The 22,168-nt window shown below is 40.5% G+C and overlaps 1 protein-coding gene across 2 annotated transcripts in view; it reads left to right on the top strand.

Annotated features, from left to right (window-relative positions):
- METTL9 (methyltransferase 9, His-X-His N1(pi)-histidine) overlaps positions 1-22,168 on the top strand; it is a 35,711-nt gene that overhangs the window by 1,712 nt on the left and 11,831 nt on the right. For both annotated transcript variants that reach the window (XM_032802143.2, XM_032802142.2), the window contains exons 2-4: positions 8,246-8,436; positions 11,896-12,105; positions 20,124-20,308. In XM_032802143.2, the coding sequence (XP_032658034.1) occupies positions 8,246-8,436; positions 11,896-12,105; positions 20,124-20,308 (586 nt within the window). The remainder of the gene's footprint in view (positions 1-8,245; positions 8,437-11,895; positions 12,106-20,123; positions 20,309-22,168) is intronic.

Raw genomic sequence — 22,168 nt, 5'->3', positions numbered from 1 at the left:
CACCATCAGCTCAGGATTAAACAAAGACTGTGAATGGCTTGCCAACTACAAAACCAGTTTCTCCTTCCTTGGTTTTCACACCTCAACTGCTAGAACAAGGCCTCATCCTCCCTGATTGAACTAACCTCGTTATCTCTAGCTTGCATCTTGCTTGCTTGCCCCTGGAAATTTCCACTACATGCATCCAATGAACTGGGTATTCACCCACAAAAGCACATGCTCCAAAACGTCTGTTAGTCTATAAGGTGCCACAGGATTCTTTGCTGCTTTTACATGTTAGGATCTTTATTTCACTTCTTGATGATCTAGATAAGGGAGTGAACAGAACCTTAATGACAGTTGCAGATGGTGTTAAACTTGGTGGGTTTGTAAGCACAAGACAGAGAAATGCCAGCTAATATAATGAGAAAATAATCTGAAATATAGTGATAGTGAAAGTGAGAAACTGGGCAGCAACAAAGTTTTAGAGAGATTTGGACTGATGATGGACAACAAGCTAGGTATGAATTTGGAATATGATATGACTACAATGAAAGCTTAATTCAATTTTTGGGCTGCATATCCATATGTATTGGTCATTTCATGGAGGAAGAAGGGACTATGCCTTTTCAGTCCAGCTCTTCTGTGATATGACTGCACCTGGAATATACTGAAAACCTGGAGGGAGTTCAAGAAAGAGAAATACAAATTATCATGATGGTGAAGGATTTGACTTATTGAGGAAAAACTGAGTAAAATATACATATCTTGATTTATTAGGGGGAAATATAGTCTATTAAGTATTTGAAGGGTATAAACACAGAAGAGGGAGATTAATTATTTAGCATTGATCCTGCAAGTCCATTCCACTGAGGTGGACACAGAGGTTTTTGCAGATTCAGGGTCTTTATGTGATTCATGAGTGTATAACTAGTCTGAGTGATTGGATGAGACTGAGGGATAAAATACAGGCTAAGTATCAAAGGAAACTTCCTCACAGTGGAACAAAGGAGACTTTGGAAGCTCCGTAATTTGAGATGTTTAGAACTAATCTGGAAACAACAATAGATCAAGAACATGTATGATAGGGAACAATTTGTCATTTGCAGGTAGATGGACTGAATGAACTAATAGGTCTTTCCCATCTCTAATTTTCGGTCTGGGTTTTAAGATTTAGCATGGATTTATTGAGTGTTTAATGAACCTCCTAAAGAAATTATGATGAATAAAAGCTGACTAATTTCCATGGGGCTACTTGGATGAATAAGTATGATGGGGTCCTAAGTACAATGGAAGGCCATGTTTACACTTAAAAGCTTACAGCTGTACCGGTACAGCTGTGTTGCTGTACGAGCAGTAGTGTAGCTGTGTTATGCTGACAGAAGAGAATCTCCTACCGACATAGCGCCGTGTGCATGAGTGCTTATGTTGGCAAAACTTACGTTGCTTAGCGGTGTACCCTTGAACAACAAAAGGTTTTGCCGACATAAGTGCTAATGTGGACATGGCCTTACTTTTAAATGATACTGTTTGGCTTTTCATTCTTACTTAAAGTAGTTAACTCACCAGTCAGGTGTGTGTTGGGGTTTTGTTTTAGTTTGTTGTTGACAAGTTTTGGCAATAATAATAGTAGTAGAGAGTTTTGCAAGTTTCTTTTGGTAATTATAGTTACTGGTTTTATTATTGTTCCGTTAAAAAAACCCTTATTTTTCAGGTGTTCATAAATCATTTGCAAAAACTTGATCCAGGCTGGAACTCAGCTGACATTTCTGCTCATGTACAAGCAGTTAAAAAAAGCAACTTTCAGTTGTTTTTTTCAGAGCTTTGTTAGAAACTTGCATAATGATGTACAGTGTCTTCTACTGGTATTGAAGTATCTTCTTAGTTGGATGGAGGAAGGAACTTGGACTTTTTTTTTTTTCATACAAAATAGCCAAATTGTTGGTTTCTGATGCTTTATTGCTCCCCTACAGATCAAAGGTGATTTGAGCTGCAGTGATTCTGTATTATAAGTTGATGATATTAGGCTTTGGTCTTACCTCTGAATTTTTGGGTTCAGATGTTAGATAATTTTTCAAGGTAGCAGCTCTGCTAAGATCTTTACATTAATAGATATGAAAGTTTACTGTCAGCTGCATTCATATACTGTGAAGCTATCCATGGTTGATCCCTTTAAGGAGCTGGTTGAAATGGAAAGTTGTGGATTTTATTGCACCATATTTCACGTGGTCTTTTCTTCTACCCTTTTTCTTTAGAATAATGCTAGAAGGCTTAATGCTTACAGGAATGACCTACTGTGTTGTATTCTATGACAGGGTCGGCAACCTTTGGCATGCGAATCGCCAGGGTAAGCACCGTGGCAGACCAGGCCGCTTTGTTTACCTGGACATCCGCGGGTTTGGCCGATCGCGCCTTCTACTGGCCGCGGTTCGCTGCTTCAGGCCAACTGGGGTCCGGGAAGCTGCGGCCAGCACATCCCTTGGTCCATGCTGCTTCCCTCAGCTCCCATTGGCCTGTAGTGGCGAACTGCAGCCAGTGGGAGCCGCGATCGGCTGAACCTGCGGACGTGGAAGGTAAAGAAGCCGGCCCAGCCCACCAGAATGCTTACGCTGGCTAGCCATGTGCCAAAGGTTGCTGATCCCTGTTCTACGATGTGCAGTGATATGTCTGTTGTGATTATACTAGATATCTCCATCTCCTAACTTGATGACTCAAACTATCATTTCTGTAGACAGGAGAAAGTCAAAAATAATACAAGCAGATAATTTTGTCAAAAAAATTGTAGAATGAGGCTTTCCTTTTTTACTGTTGGTTGCAATTTTCCATGTTGTTATCACCAAAGTGCCACAGTAGATCAGCCAGTGACTATTTTAACCCACTGTCTTCTAATTTGTTGTGGGCAAGTTTAAGGGGAATAGGAGTTAAAATGCTGTTGACTGCCAACAATTTGTCTACAGTAGAGCTCTCCCTGTTTCTACCACTAGTGGAGCTACGCTGGTGGTATCAACAGCAAAAAACTTTAAGAAAAAAAGCCTAGCGTAGATAAGAAGTGGAACTTCGAACCATGCTATCTGCAAACATATTTGAAAGAGCTATTTGAAACATGATTTTACTGGAACTGTACCTAGCTTATGAACCATTCTGAAACTACTGTAGAGTTTGCTTCTGTATGGAAAGACCCTAAAACACCTCTTTGCTCTGGGTCTTTGTTTTGACGGAGTCATTACTTCAGAAGCTGGACTATTTGCCTTGTTGCAGCTGTCTGCTCCCCTCTGCTTGCTGGCACTGTTATTGTGAGCCAGCAGGATATTGAAACCTAAATCCTGTATAATTATTTGTATTACAGTAGTACCTAGAAGTCTCATTGTGTTAAACACTATGCAAATATACATTAAGAGACAGTTCCTCTCTCAGCAACTGAATGTAAGAGGTGGGACAGGATATGTATGTGTTTTTGCATGGCATTGCTACCTGGACAATGTTAGGTGTTAGGACAGGTGTTTTTTGTTTTTAAATAAACGTATCAGTGTCCACTCTCCTTGCTGGCCACTTGCCTATTCCTCATCAATTTGTGCTCCTATGTAGGTTTTTTTAAGACCTCATTTACAGTACCCATTTCAGCTTTTAAAACAGAGCCTTGTAAGGCCCCATCTACACTACAAATAGAATCACATTATGGAATTATGTTGCAACATGGTTGCCCTGACACAGTTCAGTTGCAGTTTGGACAATTCAAGGCTTTAGCAGACTTTGGGGCATGGTTTGTGAGATCTTTGTGGCAGGAACTGTCTCTTTTGTTTTGTTTGTACAGCGCCTGATAGAGTGGGGTCCTGGTCATGACTAGAGCTCTTAGGCACCACGATAGCATAAATAATAATGTCCCTTCTACACTGTAATTTGCAATCCCCCTTTAATTGTGTTGTTATATTTCCCAGCATGGTTATATTTTTAGTGTAGACAGGGCCTGCATATCAGTATCCTATAATTTCATCACATCAGAGCTTGTAAGCAAAACATAAATATGAGCAGTGATATTACAGTGTGTTTTTGCTCATAAAAATGGTATCATGTTTGTTTCTCAGTGGCTTCCATATCAGATTTGCTCAGTTTGTAAATCAAAAGATGCTTTTTCTAATTGCGTTCCTGCAGATTCAGTCTGAACTCTGAAAGTGAACCTAGGTTCTTTCCTTCTGATGCATTAGCAACAGTAGTAAAGATTCTGCATGCCAAATTACTTTTCTACACTACAATGTCTTCAAATGAGGCCCACAGTGACACCGGAGCAATGCCCTTTTTTTCAATGGGGCAGCACTGATGTAAATGATTGGAACTTAGTAAACAATCTTCTTGATAATGCACAAGATGGGAAACGTATCCTCAACTTTGATGATTAAATTAAATCAACAGAAATTATTCTGCATGCACACAAAATACCTGAGTCATTGTCACTATCTCTTTTGAAAGACATAGACTTGTACTTTGAATAAAAACTGATAGGACTAATTACAGGCCATCTGCTGCTAGTAAGTTTGCCTTCATTTTACCTTCATGACCCAGGTTATTGTGAGACATCTCCGTCATGCCATATTTCCATCAATCTCCCCCACTAAGGAATTTAATAAAGAAGCCAACCAACAATATAACATCAGAGCAATAACAGGGAATTCAATTGATGTAATTTACTCCCATGTCTCTTATGCTAACATAAACATTCTGGCTTGCTTGCTTAAGCCCCACTCCTGTAACCAGATCAGCACAGAGCCATCTTGACTTCTGCAGGGGACCAGGTTAGCACAAGTCTGCACTCATGTCAGTTTTATTTCTGGATTGGGACCTTATGTTTGTGTCCCCTTACCATGGAACTTGCATTCTCCTTTTACATTACTTTTGGACTTGGGCAATTGAATCTAAAAGCTTATCTACATTAGGAGGTTTTCAAAATTTGCTATTTCTGATTACGTATTCCTGATTAATGAAATATGTGGATTCTCTTATTCCAGAATTAGTGCCTTATTCCAAATTAGTTTAATCCACTTTGGAAGTGAATTAAACTAATTTGGAAAAAAGACACTCTGACTCTGGCATAAGAGCATTCACACATTTCGTTAATGTGGAATGATTAATTCACTTATAATTCACACCCTCCCTTATTCCAGATTAATTTTCATGTGTAAAAAGGCTGCACCTTCCATGCTGAAAGGCCAAAAGAGAAGAATGAAGTAAGAAAATCATTAGCAAGAGGGTGTGAATTACACTTTATTCCAGCTCCTCAGTTTGCAAATTGCATCAGTTTAGACATGTGGTAAATTGGTAGATGTAGGTGTAAGAAAGACTTGCATCATTCTCAAATTTAGCTCATAATGGATAAGAACAGCAGAACTAATTCTGGACGTTCTCGAGGTTGTACTATGCTCTTTTTTTTTTTTTCTTTTTGTCCCCTGCCCAAAGTAGAGTATTAAAGCAGACCCTGACCATGAAAAGGCTGAACAATTAGATTTACTACCTTTGTGATGGAAACTCTGTGATATGTGCCTACAAATTCTGATTGGTTGGTGCCTCAGGAGGTTCTGAAAATTTCCCTCATCTCAGTTTGGTGTATCAGCAGTTCTGAGGGTCTTAACAAAAATTTTCATACCAGTAATTGGCTTTGCTGAGGGTTTGCAGTAATTTTTAACGGGAAGATGGCTCTTTATCCCCAGAGACTTGAACTTCTTTAAAAGGGAGACCAAAGCAAAATTCCATCTGAAAACTGCTTATTCTTGGATCCATGCATAGGCATATCCCGAATGAAAAGTTTTTTATCAGAAGTGTGGTTTGTTCACAGGGAACAATACTTTGCCCTGGTCTACACTGGGGGGGATCGATCTAAGTTACACAACTTCAGCTACATGAATAGCTGAAGTCGACGTACTTAGATCTATTTAAGCGCAGTGTCTTCGCTACAGTGAGTTGACTGCTGCTGCTCCCCTGTCGACTCTGCCTCTTGCCGAGCTGGAGCACAGGAGTTGACAGGAGAGCGCTCGGGGATCAATGTATCGCGTCTAGACTAGATGCGATAAATTGATCCCCGCTGGATCAATCGCTGCCCGCTGATCCAGCTGGTAGTGAAGACATACCCTTAGTCACTGATTCCACAGGTTTTAGAGTTCCTAGATGAAGGGCTAGCACCAGGCCTTCATGTTAATACAGTAGGGTGCTGGAAGGTAAAGGTGGTCACCCTGATCAAAGTAAACAAGACCAAAACGGATCATTGTGTAGAACAATGTGTCCTAGTGGCCATGTATTGTAACAATTTTGCCAAACTCAGAACCTTTACAACATCCACAGATTAAAAGGTGTGGAATTTAAGTGTGGTGCTGCAAGTTACAGAATAGCAACCTCTTGAGCTTTTAGAATGCATCCTGATTGTTGTCATCTCAGGGACAAGAGTTTCAAGCTTGGGTCTGTATCCGTAGAAGAGTAGAGTTTTATGTTTGCCAGGGGAAAATAGATTTAGAGACTTCTGCTGTAGTTGCCACAAATATCCATTTTGTTTCTCATAAATTTCAGGATTTCTATATAACTCTCCCAATCTTGGAAATTTTGGTTGCGGGGTTGAGTCTCTATATCTGGCCATTCCATTAGTAGATTGTTTGAACTGTAAATGTGTGCCATCTTGTGCTCTCCCAATGGTATAACTACCCTCCTAGCCCACTGAGTCCTCTTTCTTGTAGGATGGAGTTCTTCTGTGCAGTCAGGATTGAGCCATGAAATTGGAGCCCAAGAAAGAACTGGGACAAAGCTGTGCTTTTCAGTCTCTTCTGCCCACCTCCTTTATTTAATCTCTCCCTGATGCTGCCCTCTGCCTCTGTCACTCCCATCTCCCCATTTTCCCTAGGCTTGTACAACTGGAATCATGATCAGGCTGAACTGTGCTCTCTTCAGACATAATGCTGATCCTAATTGGTTGGAAGGTGGTGGTGGTGGTGGTGATCAGTAATTGAGGTTCACCTTCACATCTGAGAGCACTGTCTTACAGCGCTGCCTGTACCGGCTGGCACAAGAAGTTGGACTTAGTTCAGCATTCAAACCTAGGGTTTCCTGGGTTTGGTGGTGCACTACCTGTAAACTGCTGTCTTGAGGTCTTTTATTAATGGTTCTACTGTGCTCATAGACTGTGCAACTGACTGGTTTAGCAGGCCTTTATTTTTTTGACTATATTCATCTTAATAATTAACAGGGAAGTATGAGAAATAAGGTTTAGGGCAAAGACAGCATTGGAGGACTCCAATAGGAATGGAGGACAAAAATAATAATACAAACAGTTAGCGATGAGCAAGGATGGAATTGCATGGTGACATGTAAAGAGCCAGTGGATGTGGATGTGGTAAATATTTAATGGCATAGAAGAATGAGCAGAAGTAGTGGGGAAATAAATCAGTGAATGTTAATTTAATAGTGAAAGGCAAAAACTGCGAATACAGTCAGAGGTGCCATTGGAGCCTTCCTGAAACAGACAGAGAAGCAATGTCCTGGTTGCAAATAGAAATATCTTATGCAGTTTGTGTGGAAATGATTGTTATTAAATAGCAATGATGAAAGGAGCTCTCCTATCCAGATTTCATTTGTCCACCAGGCTGAAAGGATAGTGCTGCCATTTAGCTGATGCTAATGTTTGCTTTGCACGCCAAAACTTACCTATCTATTTAGTGTTTTTAATAGTGATGTCAGAAAGAAGTTGTATAGCACAGCAATAGTCATTTAGCAAGATTTGACCAACTTGTTGGTACCAGAATAGCAGGAAATGTGGTCTGTCAGTTTTTCAAGGAATGTTCAAAGATAATATACAGAGTCAGTGGAGAGAGGTAGGGTGTTGGCTTGCAATATAGATTAGATACTTTATTTTCTTTCCAGGGAAGGTATTGCAGGTGTATTCCTGAATTCCGTTTGATAAGAGGCCCCACGAAGAGTTGAGTGATTGAGTTAGAAAATGGAAGTTAACTAGGGGAGTCTAATCATTCAGCTGTTTTTATAGAAGATACTTTGTGAAACAGCTGTCCGTGGTACTATGTAAAACACAGTTTTAAAGCAGTATTTCTTAAAGATTAGTCTGCCTGCATTCGATTACAATCCAAACCTAAATTCATCTTGAATTTATTAATCTATAGAGTTCCTAAATTTGTTTGTAGAACAGCTTGATATTGGTCTTATATGATTTTCATTATTTTTTGAACTACTGTTTTTTATTGCTTAAGTTTTAAAATGTTGTTCCTTTCTTTCTCTGTAGTGGTACATGTGCAACACAGAGCAGTTGTGTGAATCCCTTCAGCCTATCTTTGTCCAGAGTTACCTTGACCAGGGAACACAGATCTTCTTAAACAACAGCATTGAGAAATCAGGCTGGCTCTTTATCCAGCTCTATCACTCTTTTGTGTCCTCAGTTTTTAGCCTGTTTATGTCTAGGACATCTATCAATGGGTAAGTGAAAAGGTGGTACTAGTTCAGTTTTTTGTAAACCGAGATAGGATAAGAAAACTCTGGATTTGGATTTCCAGGTGCTCCGTTCTGCCACTTGATGCCCCACCATGCAGAGAGTAATCAGGTCTTTTCCAAGATACACTTAGCTTCGTTTTCTTCATTCTGTCAAATTCATCTAAACTACCTTTATCTAAATCAGTTGATCTATATATTCAGTGACATTTTTCCCAATTTCAGTTAAGCTGTGAGAAAAGAAAAATGTAAATATCTAGCAGGCCAGAAAAGCTCTGCTGTACCTTTTTAAATTATAAAGAATTCTACCTCCTATTAAAAAAAAAAAAAAAAAATTGGCAAAAGAAGATCACGGGACTCTAAATTAGAACATAAAGCCTACTTTTTCTCCCTGTTCCCTCCCAAATTTACCATGGAGTGGGGGTGCTCTCCTTGTGCTTCAACAGTTATTCCCCCTCACTATTTTTTTCACCCTTTGATTTACTTGCCTTCCCATCTCTAGAGAGCACATTGGTGGTGACTGTCCTAATTTAGTTGAAGATGGTTGTATGAAACCATCTCTGCTGCACAGCCCATCAAGATAGCTCCTGTATTTATTGGAGGGATTTCTGCAGAGCATTTGAAAATTCTTCTCCCACTTTCCTTTCAAGGCTGCGTGCATTGCCTCCCTAGTTATACTAGGATGACCAGATGTCCCGATTTTATAGGGACAGTCCTAATTTTTGAGTCTTTCTCTTATATAGGCTCTTATTACCCCCCACCCCCATTCCGATTTTTCATACTTGCTGTCTGGTCATCCTAAGTTCTACTGGGAATGGAGCAAGAGACAAGATACAGAAATCTAGCCTAGATTTCCTGCATAATACAATGTGGAACAGTTACCACAGGGCTATGGGTTTAGAATCAACCCCCCCTCTGGAAATAGTCTTTTTGGGTGTCCATTAGGGCTAAATGAGGAAAAAAATTTGTCCTGTGAGAATTTTTGAGATTTAAAATAATTTTCCTCTCCTGAATTGGGACAAAAGTCAAAATCTCAAACTTTTGTGAATTGATAGGGTGAAAAAACAACACCCAAAAACCTTTAGATCTAGCCAATTGAAACATTTTGTTTAAATTGATTTTGATTTCCACATTATTATTTAACATTTTTTATTAACTAATTTTATTATTAAACAAATTCAAATAGAAAAGGAGATGTTTTGATAATTTAATTTTATACATCACATAGGATGCTTGGAGGCCTAAAGCTATGTTAAAGCTTTTGTGGTATGCTTAGGCTTGTAAAATTGGTCAGCACAATATTCAGTGTTGTCTTCTAACCCTTGAAACATTGGTATTCAAACTTTTGTACTGGTGACCCCTGTTACATAGGGAGCCTCAGAGTGTGACCCTCCCCCCTTTTATAAATTAAAAACACTTTTTTATATATTTAACACCATTATACATTCTTTAGGCAAAGCAGGGTTTGGGGTAGAGTCTGGCATCTCGCAACCGCTCATATAATAACCTCGTGACCACCTCAGGGGTCCCAACCCCCAGTTTGAGAACCTGCTTTAAAATATAAAATTTATTTTTGTATCATTTTGTTTCTGGGCAGTCAGGGAACCCATCCCAAACAAGATATCAAGCTTGACTGGTGGGTATCTTGCCAGGAGGTTGGAGGTGGGAAAGAGTGAGTGAGGAGAAGCTTATTAAACAAGCAGACTTGGCCAAGATCGTTCTGTTGTTCTCTTCCTTGATTGGCTTCAGATGGGCATAAATTTACACAGTGAACCCAAATTCCAGATTCTGAAGGCTGTTCATTTGGTATCCTGATTTCTGCAGACCATGCAAAAAATCCCTTACTATTACAATCTCTTCCCTTCCCGGCCCCACTCCATCATAATCAGGCATATGACCAACTTCACCTCAGGTCTGATGCTTTGTGGAGAATGCATTTTATTATAGCTACATGCTTAACTTTTTTTTTTTTAAACTTTGCTTGCATGGCTACACAGTATGATCTGAGAATAGTATCTGGCTACTATGGCTAGCAAAATTATCCTTCACTGTTTTTCACAACCAGATGTTCATGTGAGCTTTCCTGTGGAGTACTTAGTTCCTTGTGGCTTTATCTATAGGTCTCTTTGGTCTCCCCTTTTTCCTTCCTCTCCCATCTTTCTTTTTCTCAAACCGCTTTCTAATGCTTTGACTGACACCTCACAGTGCCTTTAGGAACAATAGCCATGAGCCAGTTATACAGTGTAGATTGATATAAATGTACTGCAAGGGGGCTCTGCTCAAATGGTCTGTACTCTATATTTAAAATCCCCCCTTAGCCTCTGTGCTGGAAGTTTAACTGATGGTTTCTTCTGTATTACTTAATTCAGTGTGCATCCATTACTAATAAATTCTGCCTTTCCTGGATGACTTCTTTCTCACCCCTCATCCTGTTTCATCATTTTTGCTGCTTATTCTCTTCAGTTTCCCTGTTTTTGTTCTTGATCATATCCTCTTTGCTGCTATGGCCTATTTGTACTAGTCATTGTCTTTCCTAAGTTTGACTTCATACCTCAGGGTAGACTGAAATAATATTCTTTATTCCCCTTGCATCTGTTACTGACCAATTCTTTCTTCCCCTACCTGCTGTCCTTACTCTTTCATCCTCTGAACTTCTGTCACAACAGCTGTAATCTTACAATATATACTCTTTAAACAATCACAGGTGGAGATCTCGTTGACATGATCTGTAGAGAATCCAATTGTCACCTGTAGCCAATTCCTTAATGAATTGCTCATTTTCTGTTCCACAGCCTTTTCTGTCACATATAGGAGCTTCATACAGCAGTCACGACCGCTGAAGTTGAGTCATACACTATACAGTTAAAAAAAAAAAATCTTCTTTCTGTCCCACCATTCCAAACATGTTACCCTGCCTGCTCTTCACATTTTTTCACTGGGTTCCTTTCCATTTCCACATCAAATTCCTATGCTTTGTGCCTACTTACATCTCCGTTTTCACCTCCTATTTTCTCTTACCTGGTCCTTTAGGGCCAAATCTCACTTGCTGTGCTCACATGAGGTCAGTTGCCTGTTGAAGCCAGAGAGTCATCTCATGCAAGTACAAAGAGGAGGATTTGGCTTTGTCTCTTCTTCCCACTCTTGGCTTTGTCCCTTTTTAGAATGACCCCTTTCTCTTAGACCTGCATCCCTCTTTCCAGGAACCAAATGACTTCCCTCCGCCCATCAGTTTTCTTTGGGAAGCCCACACCAATGCTATCTGCATGCATTTGTGATTTGATCTTTCAACCTGTGTATTGCATTTGTCTAAATTAGATTGTAAATCCCTCTGAGCAGGGACCTTATCTGTTACTTGTTTGAAATAATTTACCGAGTGCAATAAGAGCATTTAAAGTCTTCCCTGTTTAAGTTTGCACAAAATCAGACACTGCCATCTTTACATTTCAGGTTGCTGGGAAGAGGCTCAATGTTTGTATTTTCATCAGAACAATTTCAGAGACTACTCAAAATAAACCCAGAGTGGAAATCCCACAGACTTCTTGATTTAGGGGCTGGAGATGGAGAGGTCACTAAAGTCATGAGTCCTCACTTTGAAGAAATCTATGCCACTGAGTTGTCTGAAACTATGATATGGCAGCTTCAGAAAAAGAAATACAGGTATTGTACTACATAGGTTGACTTGCTGTGAAGGATGTAGCAACTGCTGGTAATATTTTATGAATATTATGTGTTCCATTTATTTTATTATTATGTTGCTTGGTATGTGATTTCAGGGGATGATAGTTGAGGCATGAGCTGACCTGCACATAGACAGGAAGGCAGACAAACACCATTTATCAATACAGTGCAGAGAAAAATGGCTTTGAAGTCTATCCTGCCCCCCATGATGAGGTGCATAAGAGATACAGGGTGACAAAAAGAAACAGGTTCAGAAGAGAGAGACTGACAAAGAGCTTTGGAACTGATAAATGGACAGCTCTGAGACATGAGAGAGACAGGGATTTAAGGGAAACAGACTGAACCCCAATTCTGAGAAGTGGAAGTGTCTGGATAAGTGAGGCCCATCTACGCTTTAGGTGAGACAGTTATGCATGTAGACTTTTTGTTGTTTTTTAAAGACTGTTGTGCTGTGTTTGCTTATGTTGTTGTGGTTTGTTTGAGTGTTGAGATTAAACACTATTTTGTTTTGAAGATATTGGTTTGTGGCATTGTATTCAAACACACTGACCACAGCTCTTGAAAGGAAGTCTTGCAGGTATCTGAGTATTCAGCTAGTGCAGAAGGGACTGTATGCCAGGACCCCGTCTAAAAGATGGGGGAAGTGAGAAGTTCCACTGCAGAACAGGTGAATGCAAGAGGCCTAACGCCTGAAGGGTTGCACTCTCAGAGACTGAGAGGAGTCAAAAATGTAGATAGTCTTGAACTGTGACACTTGAGCTTTGCTATTTCTCCAAATTGTATAAAATTTCATACTAGGATATCAAATTTCTGTAAATATTTTTATGTAGTAATTCCAAAGAAGGTCCAAACTCAGATGTTTCTGTGGTGGGGTATATAAAGCTGTCCAGTGGTTGGCTGGGAGAATGTTAACTCTGTCTTGCCTAGAGGAGTGGAAAAGCCATTTCTATAGGCATGTCTACACTCAGGTTTTAGTTTGTACTAATTCAAGTTAGTATGGATTGAAAAAGCTTGCATACACGTGATGCAAATGCTTAAAATGCACTAATTCCCTATGTAGTGTGAATCCTGCAGTCCTCTTTCAAAGTGTACAAAGTTTGTTGCAAATTGAGTTAGTGTGGACTGTTTGTGTGGATGTTATGCTGCTGAGGACTACTCTGGCAGTCCTGCAACTGCTATCCCACCGCTTTGTGGGCATCTGTGACCAGCCTGCTTGTTTACCTGTGTACCCTTCACTGCTCTGAGGTCAAATTTGACCAGATGTCCCTTCCCCTGTTTAAAAAAATTTCTCAGGGCCAGAATTTGCTAATTTGCTGCTGGATTCAAATATATCAGTATTAATGCAATATTACCCAGAAGCTATACAACATTCCTCAAGCAGCTGCATGTAGCCATGGTGTAGTCCTTGATCACCTCGCCATTTGAGGAGAATCAACAGTGCAAGTAGCTCTTGTGACAAGCCAGAGCAATAAGAAACTCTTCAAGGAGGTCTCCAAACAGATGGCCAAAAAGGGTCACAACTCGAACGCCTTTCAGTGGCATATAAAAACCAAACAGCTAAAGGAAATGTTACAAAGCCAGAACAGAGAATCCAGTGCTGTCTTGTCAATCTGCCTATTTTTTGAGGAACAGGACAAGATTTTTAGTTGTCAAGCCACCATAGAGCCCAATGCCTGCCTCCAGTAGAGCAGCCTCTAAGTGACCACAGTGCTCTGTCAGCCTCTGGCAGACCTGCAAGTGATACAGGAAAGACTTCTACCTAGAGGAGTACTAAATCTCCTCAAAAAAAAAAACAACACAGCTCTAAGGGATCTTCTGTACTGGAGATCCCAAGCCAACAGTACTACATTGAAGTCCCCAAGCTCATCTAAATCACCAGGTACCCGTTGATCAGTACCAAAGAAGCATGACCGAGGTCCTATGGGCGCTGCACCAAAAGAAGTCAGTACTGCCTGCAGCATCTTTAATACCTCAACTGACAGACCAGCAAATGTCAGCACCATATGTGCTGCCCTTGATGCTGCGGGACTCTGCATTCACAGTTCATCAGGTTCTTTTGCAACCTCACCTGATGCTGCAGGAGTTTAGATTTTCCAGGGATTCATTAATCTCCAGTGAATCTGAATATCCTTTTATTGAACTCAGTTAGGCAAGGTACCAAAGATAGCAGAAGTCTATCACCAGTACCACTTAATACCCTTTTACCCATGCATTTGAAGAGACAAACTATCACTCCTCCATCTGCTCCTCCATTAGACTTTGTAGATGAGAGCTCTTCAGACTCTCAGATATCTGTTCGAGGCTCTTATGATGATCTGCCTAGACTAGATTCTCCTGAGCTTGCTCCATCAAGGGATACTTCAAGGCTCACAAGGCCCCAGCTTCCTCAGCATCCTCCTTGGTATGATGAATCCTGGATGCCTTCCCTGTTCCCATATTGCCTCTCAAATGAGCACATTGGGCTCCTGGGCCTGGATACTATAATAAAGAACAAAGTTGTCAGACACATGGATGAACATAATTTGTTGGGAAGAAGTCAACATGTGCAGCATTTAGGGATCTGGGGCAAAAATCTGTCTGGGGATTGGTCCTGGTTTGAGCAGGGGGTTGGACTAGATGACTTCCTGAGGTCTGTTCCAACCCTGATATTCTATTAACATGGTTTTTGTAAAGGTTTTTGTAAAATGCCTCATCAATCTACTAGATTTATTTGAGGGGGTCAACAGGCATGTGGACAAGAGAGATATAGTGTACTTAGATTTTCAGAGAGTCTTTGACAAGATCCCTCACCAAAAGTTCTTAAGCAAAGTAAGCTGCCATGGGATAACAGGGAAGGTGCTCTCTTGGATTGGTAACTGGTTAAAAGATAGTAAACCAAGGGTAGGAGTAAATGGTCAGTTTTCTGAATGGTGAGAGGTAAATAGTGGTGTCCCCCAGGGGTCTGTACTGGGACCAGTTCTATTCAACATATTCATAAATGATCTGGAAAAAGGGGATAAACAGTGATGAGTAGTTTTGTATCATCTGAAAATTTTTCCACAAGATAGTTAAGTTCCAAGCAGACTGTGAGGAGCTACAAAAGGTCTCATAAATTTGGTGACTGGGCAACAAAATTGCAAATGAAATTCAATGTTGATAAATGCTAAGTAATGCACATTTGAACACATTAGGGTCTAAATAGACTGTTATCTCTAAGAAGAGATCTTGGAGTCATGTGGGATAGTTCTCTGGAAAACATCCACTCAATGTGAGGCAGCCAGTCAAAAAGCAAACAAAATGTTGGAATCATTAAGAAAGGGATAGATAATAAGACAGGAAAATATCATATTGCCTCCATATAAATCCATTGTTCATAACACTTTTGAATACTGATGGCAGATGTTGGTTACCCCATTTGAAAAAGAGATGATATATGGAATTGAAAAAGTCTAGAAAAGGCACAAAAATGATTAGGGGTATGGAATGGCTTCTGTATGGGAGCGATTAATAAAGACTCACTTCAGCTTGGAAAAGAGATGACTAGGGGATAGGACAGGGTCTATAAAATCATGACTGGTTGTGAGAAAGTAAGCAAGAAGTGTTATTTACTCCTTTTCATAAACACAAGAAAACATTCTACAATACATTAGAGCAAGAGAAGACCAGGGGCAGGTGGCTCATTACTCAATGCAGGGAGGCAGGGGGAAACAATAACAGAAAATGTGGAAATGGCAGAGGTGCATAATGACTTATTTGTTCTGGTTTTCACCAAGAAGGTGGTTGATTGGATGTTGTAACATAGTGAATGCCAGTGAAAATGAGGTAGGAGTAGAGGCTAAAATAGGGAAGAACAAGTTAAAAATTACTTAGACAAGTTAGATGTTTTACAGTTAGCCAGGCCTGATTGAAGTGCATCCTAGGGCTACTCAAAGAACTGGCTAAGGAGATATCTGAGCCTTAGCAATTGCCGTTGAAAGTCATGGAAGATGGCAGAGATTCCATGAAGACTGGAAAAGGCAAATAGTAATGCAATCTTAAAAGAAATAAGGACACACTTGGGGAATTACAGTCCAGTCAACTTATTTCTGTGCCTTAAGGATAGTGAAGCAAATAATTAAGCAATCAGTTTGCAACATCTAGAAGATATGATATAACAGTCAGCATGAATTTGTCAAGAAAAATCATGTCAAACAATCCTGATAGCTTTCTTTGACAGGATAACAAGCTCTGTGAAGTGGCAAGCCGTAGAAATTGGTACTATCTAGACTTGGTAACTTTTGATACTGTCTCACATAAACAGACTAGGGAATGCAACCTAGATGAAGCTACTATAAGATGGGTGCATAACTGGTTGGAAAACCATGCCCAGAGAGTAGTTATCAAGTGGTTCACAGTCATGCTGGATGGGTATAATGAGTTGGGTCTGCAGGGATTGATTCTGGGTCCAGTTCTGTTCAATATCTTCATTAATGATAGATAATGGCATAGAGAGTACAATTCTAAGTTTGCAGACGATACCAAGCTGAGAGGGGGTTGCAGTGCTTGGAGAATAGATTAAAATTCAAAATGATTTGGACAAGCTGGAGAAATGAGGGAAGATTGAAAAATTGTGTTGTTAGTCTGGAGAAGAGAAGACTGAGAGGGGACATATACCTTTTTAGTACGTAAAAGGTTGTTACAAGGGGAGAAAAATTATTGTTCTTAACCTCTGAGGGTAGAACAAGAAGCAATGGGCTTAAACTGCACAAGGGCGAGTTTAGGTTGGACATTAGGAAAAACTTCATAACTAATCAGAGCATTAGCACTAGGATAAATTGCCTACGGAGGTTTGGAATCTCCATCATTGATTTTTAAGAGCAGGTTGGACAAACCTGTCAGGGATGGTCTAGGTAATACTTAGTCCTGCCTTGAGTGCAGGGGACTGACAGGTGACCTCTTGAGGTCTCTTCCAGTTCTATGATTCTAGGATTCATGAAAAGGAAGTATTTTTTCCAACAATGCAGTCAGATCTGTGGAATTTCTTTCCAGAGGATGTTGTGAAGCCAAGACTATAACAGCGGTTCAAAAAGAACTAGTTAAGTTCATGGAGGATAGGTTCGTCAATGGCTATTAGCCAGGACGGCAGATATGGTGTCCCTAGTTTTTGTTCATTTCTTTTGGGGCACCACGGATTGCCAGTGTTTGAGACAGAAACGGGCTGGATGGACCTTTGGTCTAACCAGTATGGCTGTTGTTATGTTCTGTATCTGTACAATTCTCCAAGTTACCCCAGTGGTCACGGAGAATGCCAAGGTCAGTACTTTAATCATTTTGTTGCTTTTTTTAGACTTTCTCCAATTTTGTCCACATCTTCCTGAAATGTGGAGCCCAGAACTGGACATAATACCCAGTTGAGGCCTAATCAGGGTGGAGTAGAGCGGAGGAATTACTTCTCGTGTCTTGCTGACAATACTCCTGCTAATACATTCCAGAATGTGTTGCACAGCACTACAACGCTGACTCATATTTAGCTTGTTGATCTACTATGATTTAGTATAATGGCATAGAGAGTACATTCTAAAGTTTGCAGACGATACCAAAGCTTGAGAGGGGTTGCAAGGCTTTGGAGAATAGGATTAAAATTCAAAATGATTTGGAAAACTTGGAGAAATGGGGCTGAAGTAAAACAATTCAATTCCCTCTTTATCCATTTCAAGAGAGAGTGTTTTGAAGAACAAGAGAGGAGGCTGGTGAGGTTGCTATTGCTCAGGCAAATGGTCTTCATCCTCCCTGGATGAAGCTGTTATGCCCCTTCATCTACTGTGGATGACTTCAAACAGTCTCAAGATCTGATGAAGAAATGGCAGACACTCTTCAAATGTGCTGGAGAAGGTCAGACACAGCATAAGTTGTTGGAACTTCTTTCTACACCATCTTTGGCCATGTGTTCTCCACAAAATGAGGCATTGTTCGAATCTGCCAAGACAATTTGGCAGACTCCTGCTACTGCTCTGACCATCACTCCCTGACCAGAGGGCAGACAAAAGTAATATGTTCAGATGAGGAGTTCAGAATTATTTCCTACCCTACCCCTATCCTTGGTTGTGAGGCAGCATTATTCAAAGGCTACCCTTATGATAAGGATCACAAGTGCTAGATCATAAGATCATGAGCTTTCGTGGGTGAATAACCACTTCGTTCAGAATGCATGTACAGAAGTGGTTATTCACCACGAAGCTCATTGCTCCAAAACATCTGTTAGTCTATAAGGTGCCACAGGATTCTTTGCTGCTTTTACAGATCCAGACTAACACGGCTACCCCTCTGATACTAGATCATAAGAACTATTCCTCTGTCGTCCTGCAGTGCAGAATTGGTAATTATCAGGTGATCTTGGAAAAATACAACTATCTTAATTATATGAAATTTATTTCTTTTATTGAACACCTTTCACAAGAACAATTTCAGGCCATTATTGTGGAATGACATCTTCTAGCTAGAACAGCTTTATGGGTCTCTGTCAACACTGACACTGCTGCACCTCCATTATTATGTGTTGAGTCTCATGATTGCAGTCATCAGAATTTCTGTGTGAAGTCCAAAACTCTGTAGAGGATCTCCCCTTTGATGGTCTTCAATTATTTAATGAATCCACAGGTGAGTCTGTGCATTCTCTGAAGGATTCCAGGGTGACCCTTCATTCACTGGGCATATTACATCCTACAAACAAGAGGAGATTTAGTGTCAGACAGTTGAGATCCCACCCAGCTCAGTTTTCCTTAAGGCCTAGGAGGCAAAGGGGAAAATTGTCAACAGCTGAACTTGAATCGATGCAACTGCCATCATCTACATAGTGCTTGTTTTGATGTCTCAGTCAATGGTCTCAAACACCTCCGTGATCTGGATTTGATGCTGAACTATCTTGCTCTTTCCTTCCTCCACCCTTTTGGGGATTAGCGCTCTCTTTCACACCTCATGGGAGCAGGTTACCTCCAACAGATGAGTTTTTTGGAGGTTATAACATCGGGCTACTCCATCCACTTCTACGCCATACCCCCTTGAACCCTTCTTGTCCATCCTTTTTTCAGGGACCCATCTCACAAATCACTCCTGAGACAAGAGGTTCTCTCCCTCCTGGATAGGGGCCATGGAACCAGTTCCCACTCAGTACAGAGGAAGGGGATTCTATTCAAAGTACTTTCTGATTCCCAAAAAGAAGGGAGAGCATTTCTAGATCTCACAATACCGAATACCTTTGTCAAGATACAGAGATTAAAGATGGTAACACTCACAGATATCACTCCGTTGTCATTATCATCATCATCATCATCATCATCTTTCTCCACCTGCTGGTGCTACTGCAGATGCCACTGTTGGCTTCCAAAACTGAAGCCACCTGGCTCTGAGAGTTTAGATGGAGTCTCTGTGTATTTGCAAATTGCAGCTACTAGCATAGCAATTTACAGCATTCTTGCGTCCATGCTGGCTGACAGCGATTCAAAAATGGTGCTAGCCCACCCAGAAAGAGGGGGAAGTATGGAATGGAAGAAGCAAAAGCTTTGGAGCTTGACCCGCAAGTCCCAGAATTCCCCTGGCTTCTGCTATACGTCTCACAATGCTCAGCAAGAAAAATCCCAGAATGCACACAGCTCAGCATCGAAGCAAAGGATTTTGGGATACCCACCCAGTATACTGCATGCTTAGTGCACATCCAGTTCCTGCTGTGTACACACTAGGCAAATTAAAAGAGGGCACAGCAACCCCATCCGCATGCCCTTAGTATGGCTTACGTATTGCACACCAATCAATGTGTATTCCCTCAGTGCAAACTAAGCCCCTGTGTAGACAAGCCTTATTTGCCCTCAGTATAAAGGGAGTGTCTGATAAAGGAAAGATCAGCCTCAGCTGTAGGGAATTATCTCCTTCTCCTAATTACTCTAGGCAGGCTGTGTACTGAGAACTCTGCATTCATCCTGCAGTTGTTTAACTGTAACACTTTCCATGTCTCTCTCTCTCTCTCTTTTTTTTTCTTTTTTTAGAGTGCTCGGTATAAATGAGTGGCAGAACACAGGATTCCAGTATGATGTTATCAGCTGCTTGAATTTGCTTGATCGCTGTGATCAGCCATTGACTGTATTAAAAGATATTAGAAGTGTACTGGAGCCAACTAGAGGCAGAGTTATTCTTGCACTAGTTTTGCCCTTTCATCCATATGTGGAAAATGGTAAGTAGACACAGATTAAAAGATACCTAGGGAGATAGGGAAAAGGTGTTTTAGGTTAGAGTGTTGGGAATTCATAATGTCCAATATAATTGTGTATTTATCAGACTTTTAAAATGTGCAGAACAATATCTCTCTTTAGAAAAAAAATTAAAATGTATTTTTTTTTATTTTGGGTAGAAAGGCAACCTTTTTTTTTTTGTTTGTTTGTTTTTAATTTATTTTATTTTTTTAATGAACCTGTACAATGTTTCAAACATATCTGGATACAATTTCTTATTCTCTTTAATATGGAAAAGATTTTCTTCCTGTCCTAAATGTTCTATAAGATTCCAGGTAATCATAAAATACAGTTCTGTCTGTATAACAGTGTCTTTATATTCTACACGGAAACAATGTAAGCAAAGTCTGTGATATACAGTGATTGTATATTGTTTCTTGTGTACCTTCTGATTATATACTTAAATTCAATTTCTCTGTTTTGCAATCACTGATCCATCCAGGACCTGCTTTCCTGCCTTTTTCTCTCTGAGTCCTGCATCATGTTTAGGTAACAATATGACAAAAAATTAATGCAACTTCTTAGCATAGCAGATGGTGGAGGAACTGAGAGAGAGAGAAATCTGAGGAATCCACTTTTACTTTCTTATGGTTCAATCCTTTAGTATCTAGTGGAAGGAGAATTGGCTATCGGACTAATAAGCCACTAGCACTTGAAAACATGTTCTCTGCATATGGAACTTCAAGATATTTTCTTGTAGGGGTAGGAATCTTCTGTATGGCACCTTGTAAACCAGAAAGAAGCTTACCTTGTGCTGGTGACCTGTGGCAAACCAGACATTTTGTTTCAGACCGCTTTGTTGTTGCTTCTTTTCTCTAACCTCAGATCAGATCACAGTGCTTTCCCTGATGATCTTGTGTGGCCTGCAGGGTGGCGTGTCATGATACCTTTGGTAAGCCCTTATCATTGAAGGCTGCTCCAGTTACACAGTGTCTATCTTGGGTGTTCCCAAACTTAGTTCACGGCTTGTTCAGGGTAAGCCCCTAGTGGGCTGTGAGACACTTAGTTTACCTGAGGGTCCCCAGGTACGGCCGCTTGCAGCTCCCAGTGGCTGCACGGTTTGCTGTTCCTGGCCAGTGGGAGCTGCAGCCCACCACTTCCCGCAGCTCCCACTGGCCAGGAATGGCAAACCGTGCAGCCACTGGAAGCTGCGAGTGGCTGTACCTGCGGACGCTCAGGTAAACAAAGCGTCTCACGGCCCACCAAGGGCTTACCCTGAACAAGCCACGATCCAAGTTTGGGAACCCTGGTCTATCTTGAAACAGATCCAGCATGTTTGTTTATCCACTGCTATAGACTGGCTATCAGCAGCACTTTTATAATCCTGTTTTGTCTGTCTGAAAGTGGATATCTCCATTGGTGTATATGTACATCCGGATATTTTTAAAAAAGTAATTATCTGTCTCTCAAGTTTTGAGTGTACCTGGTTCTCAGTGTATTTTAATGTATTAAAAGCAATTTTTGATGAGACATTGACCAACAGCAAATAAGTAAAGAGCACTTTTTTTGCTAGGGGGAATGGAGATGCTAATAGTGAAGCACCCATTGCATTTGGTTAATTTTGACCTTTATGTTCTAAAAGTTGAATTTGGTACCTTCAAATTATGCAAACTGCTGGGACAAAACCTGTTCCAAGTTGTTACAAACTTCTAACAAGAAATGCTTTCTGTCTTTTCAGCAATTAAATAACCACAAACCTCTTACTAAATCCAGATGAAAGAAGAACCTCTTATATTTGTGGTTTCAGATAATCAAATCAGGCAAGCACCAAGCAGGACCACTAGATTTTTAGGACTTTTGCA

The sequence above is a fragment of the Chelonoidis abingdonii genome, chromosome 9 (genome assembly GCF_003597395.2).
Source record: "Chelonoidis abingdonii isolate Lonesome George chromosome 9, CheloAbing_2.0, whole genome shotgun sequence".
NCBI classification, from domain to species: Eukaryota; Metazoa; Chordata; order Testudines; family Testudinidae; genus Chelonoidis; species Chelonoidis abingdonii.
This window is presented reverse-complemented; position numbering and strand designations above follow the sequence as displayed.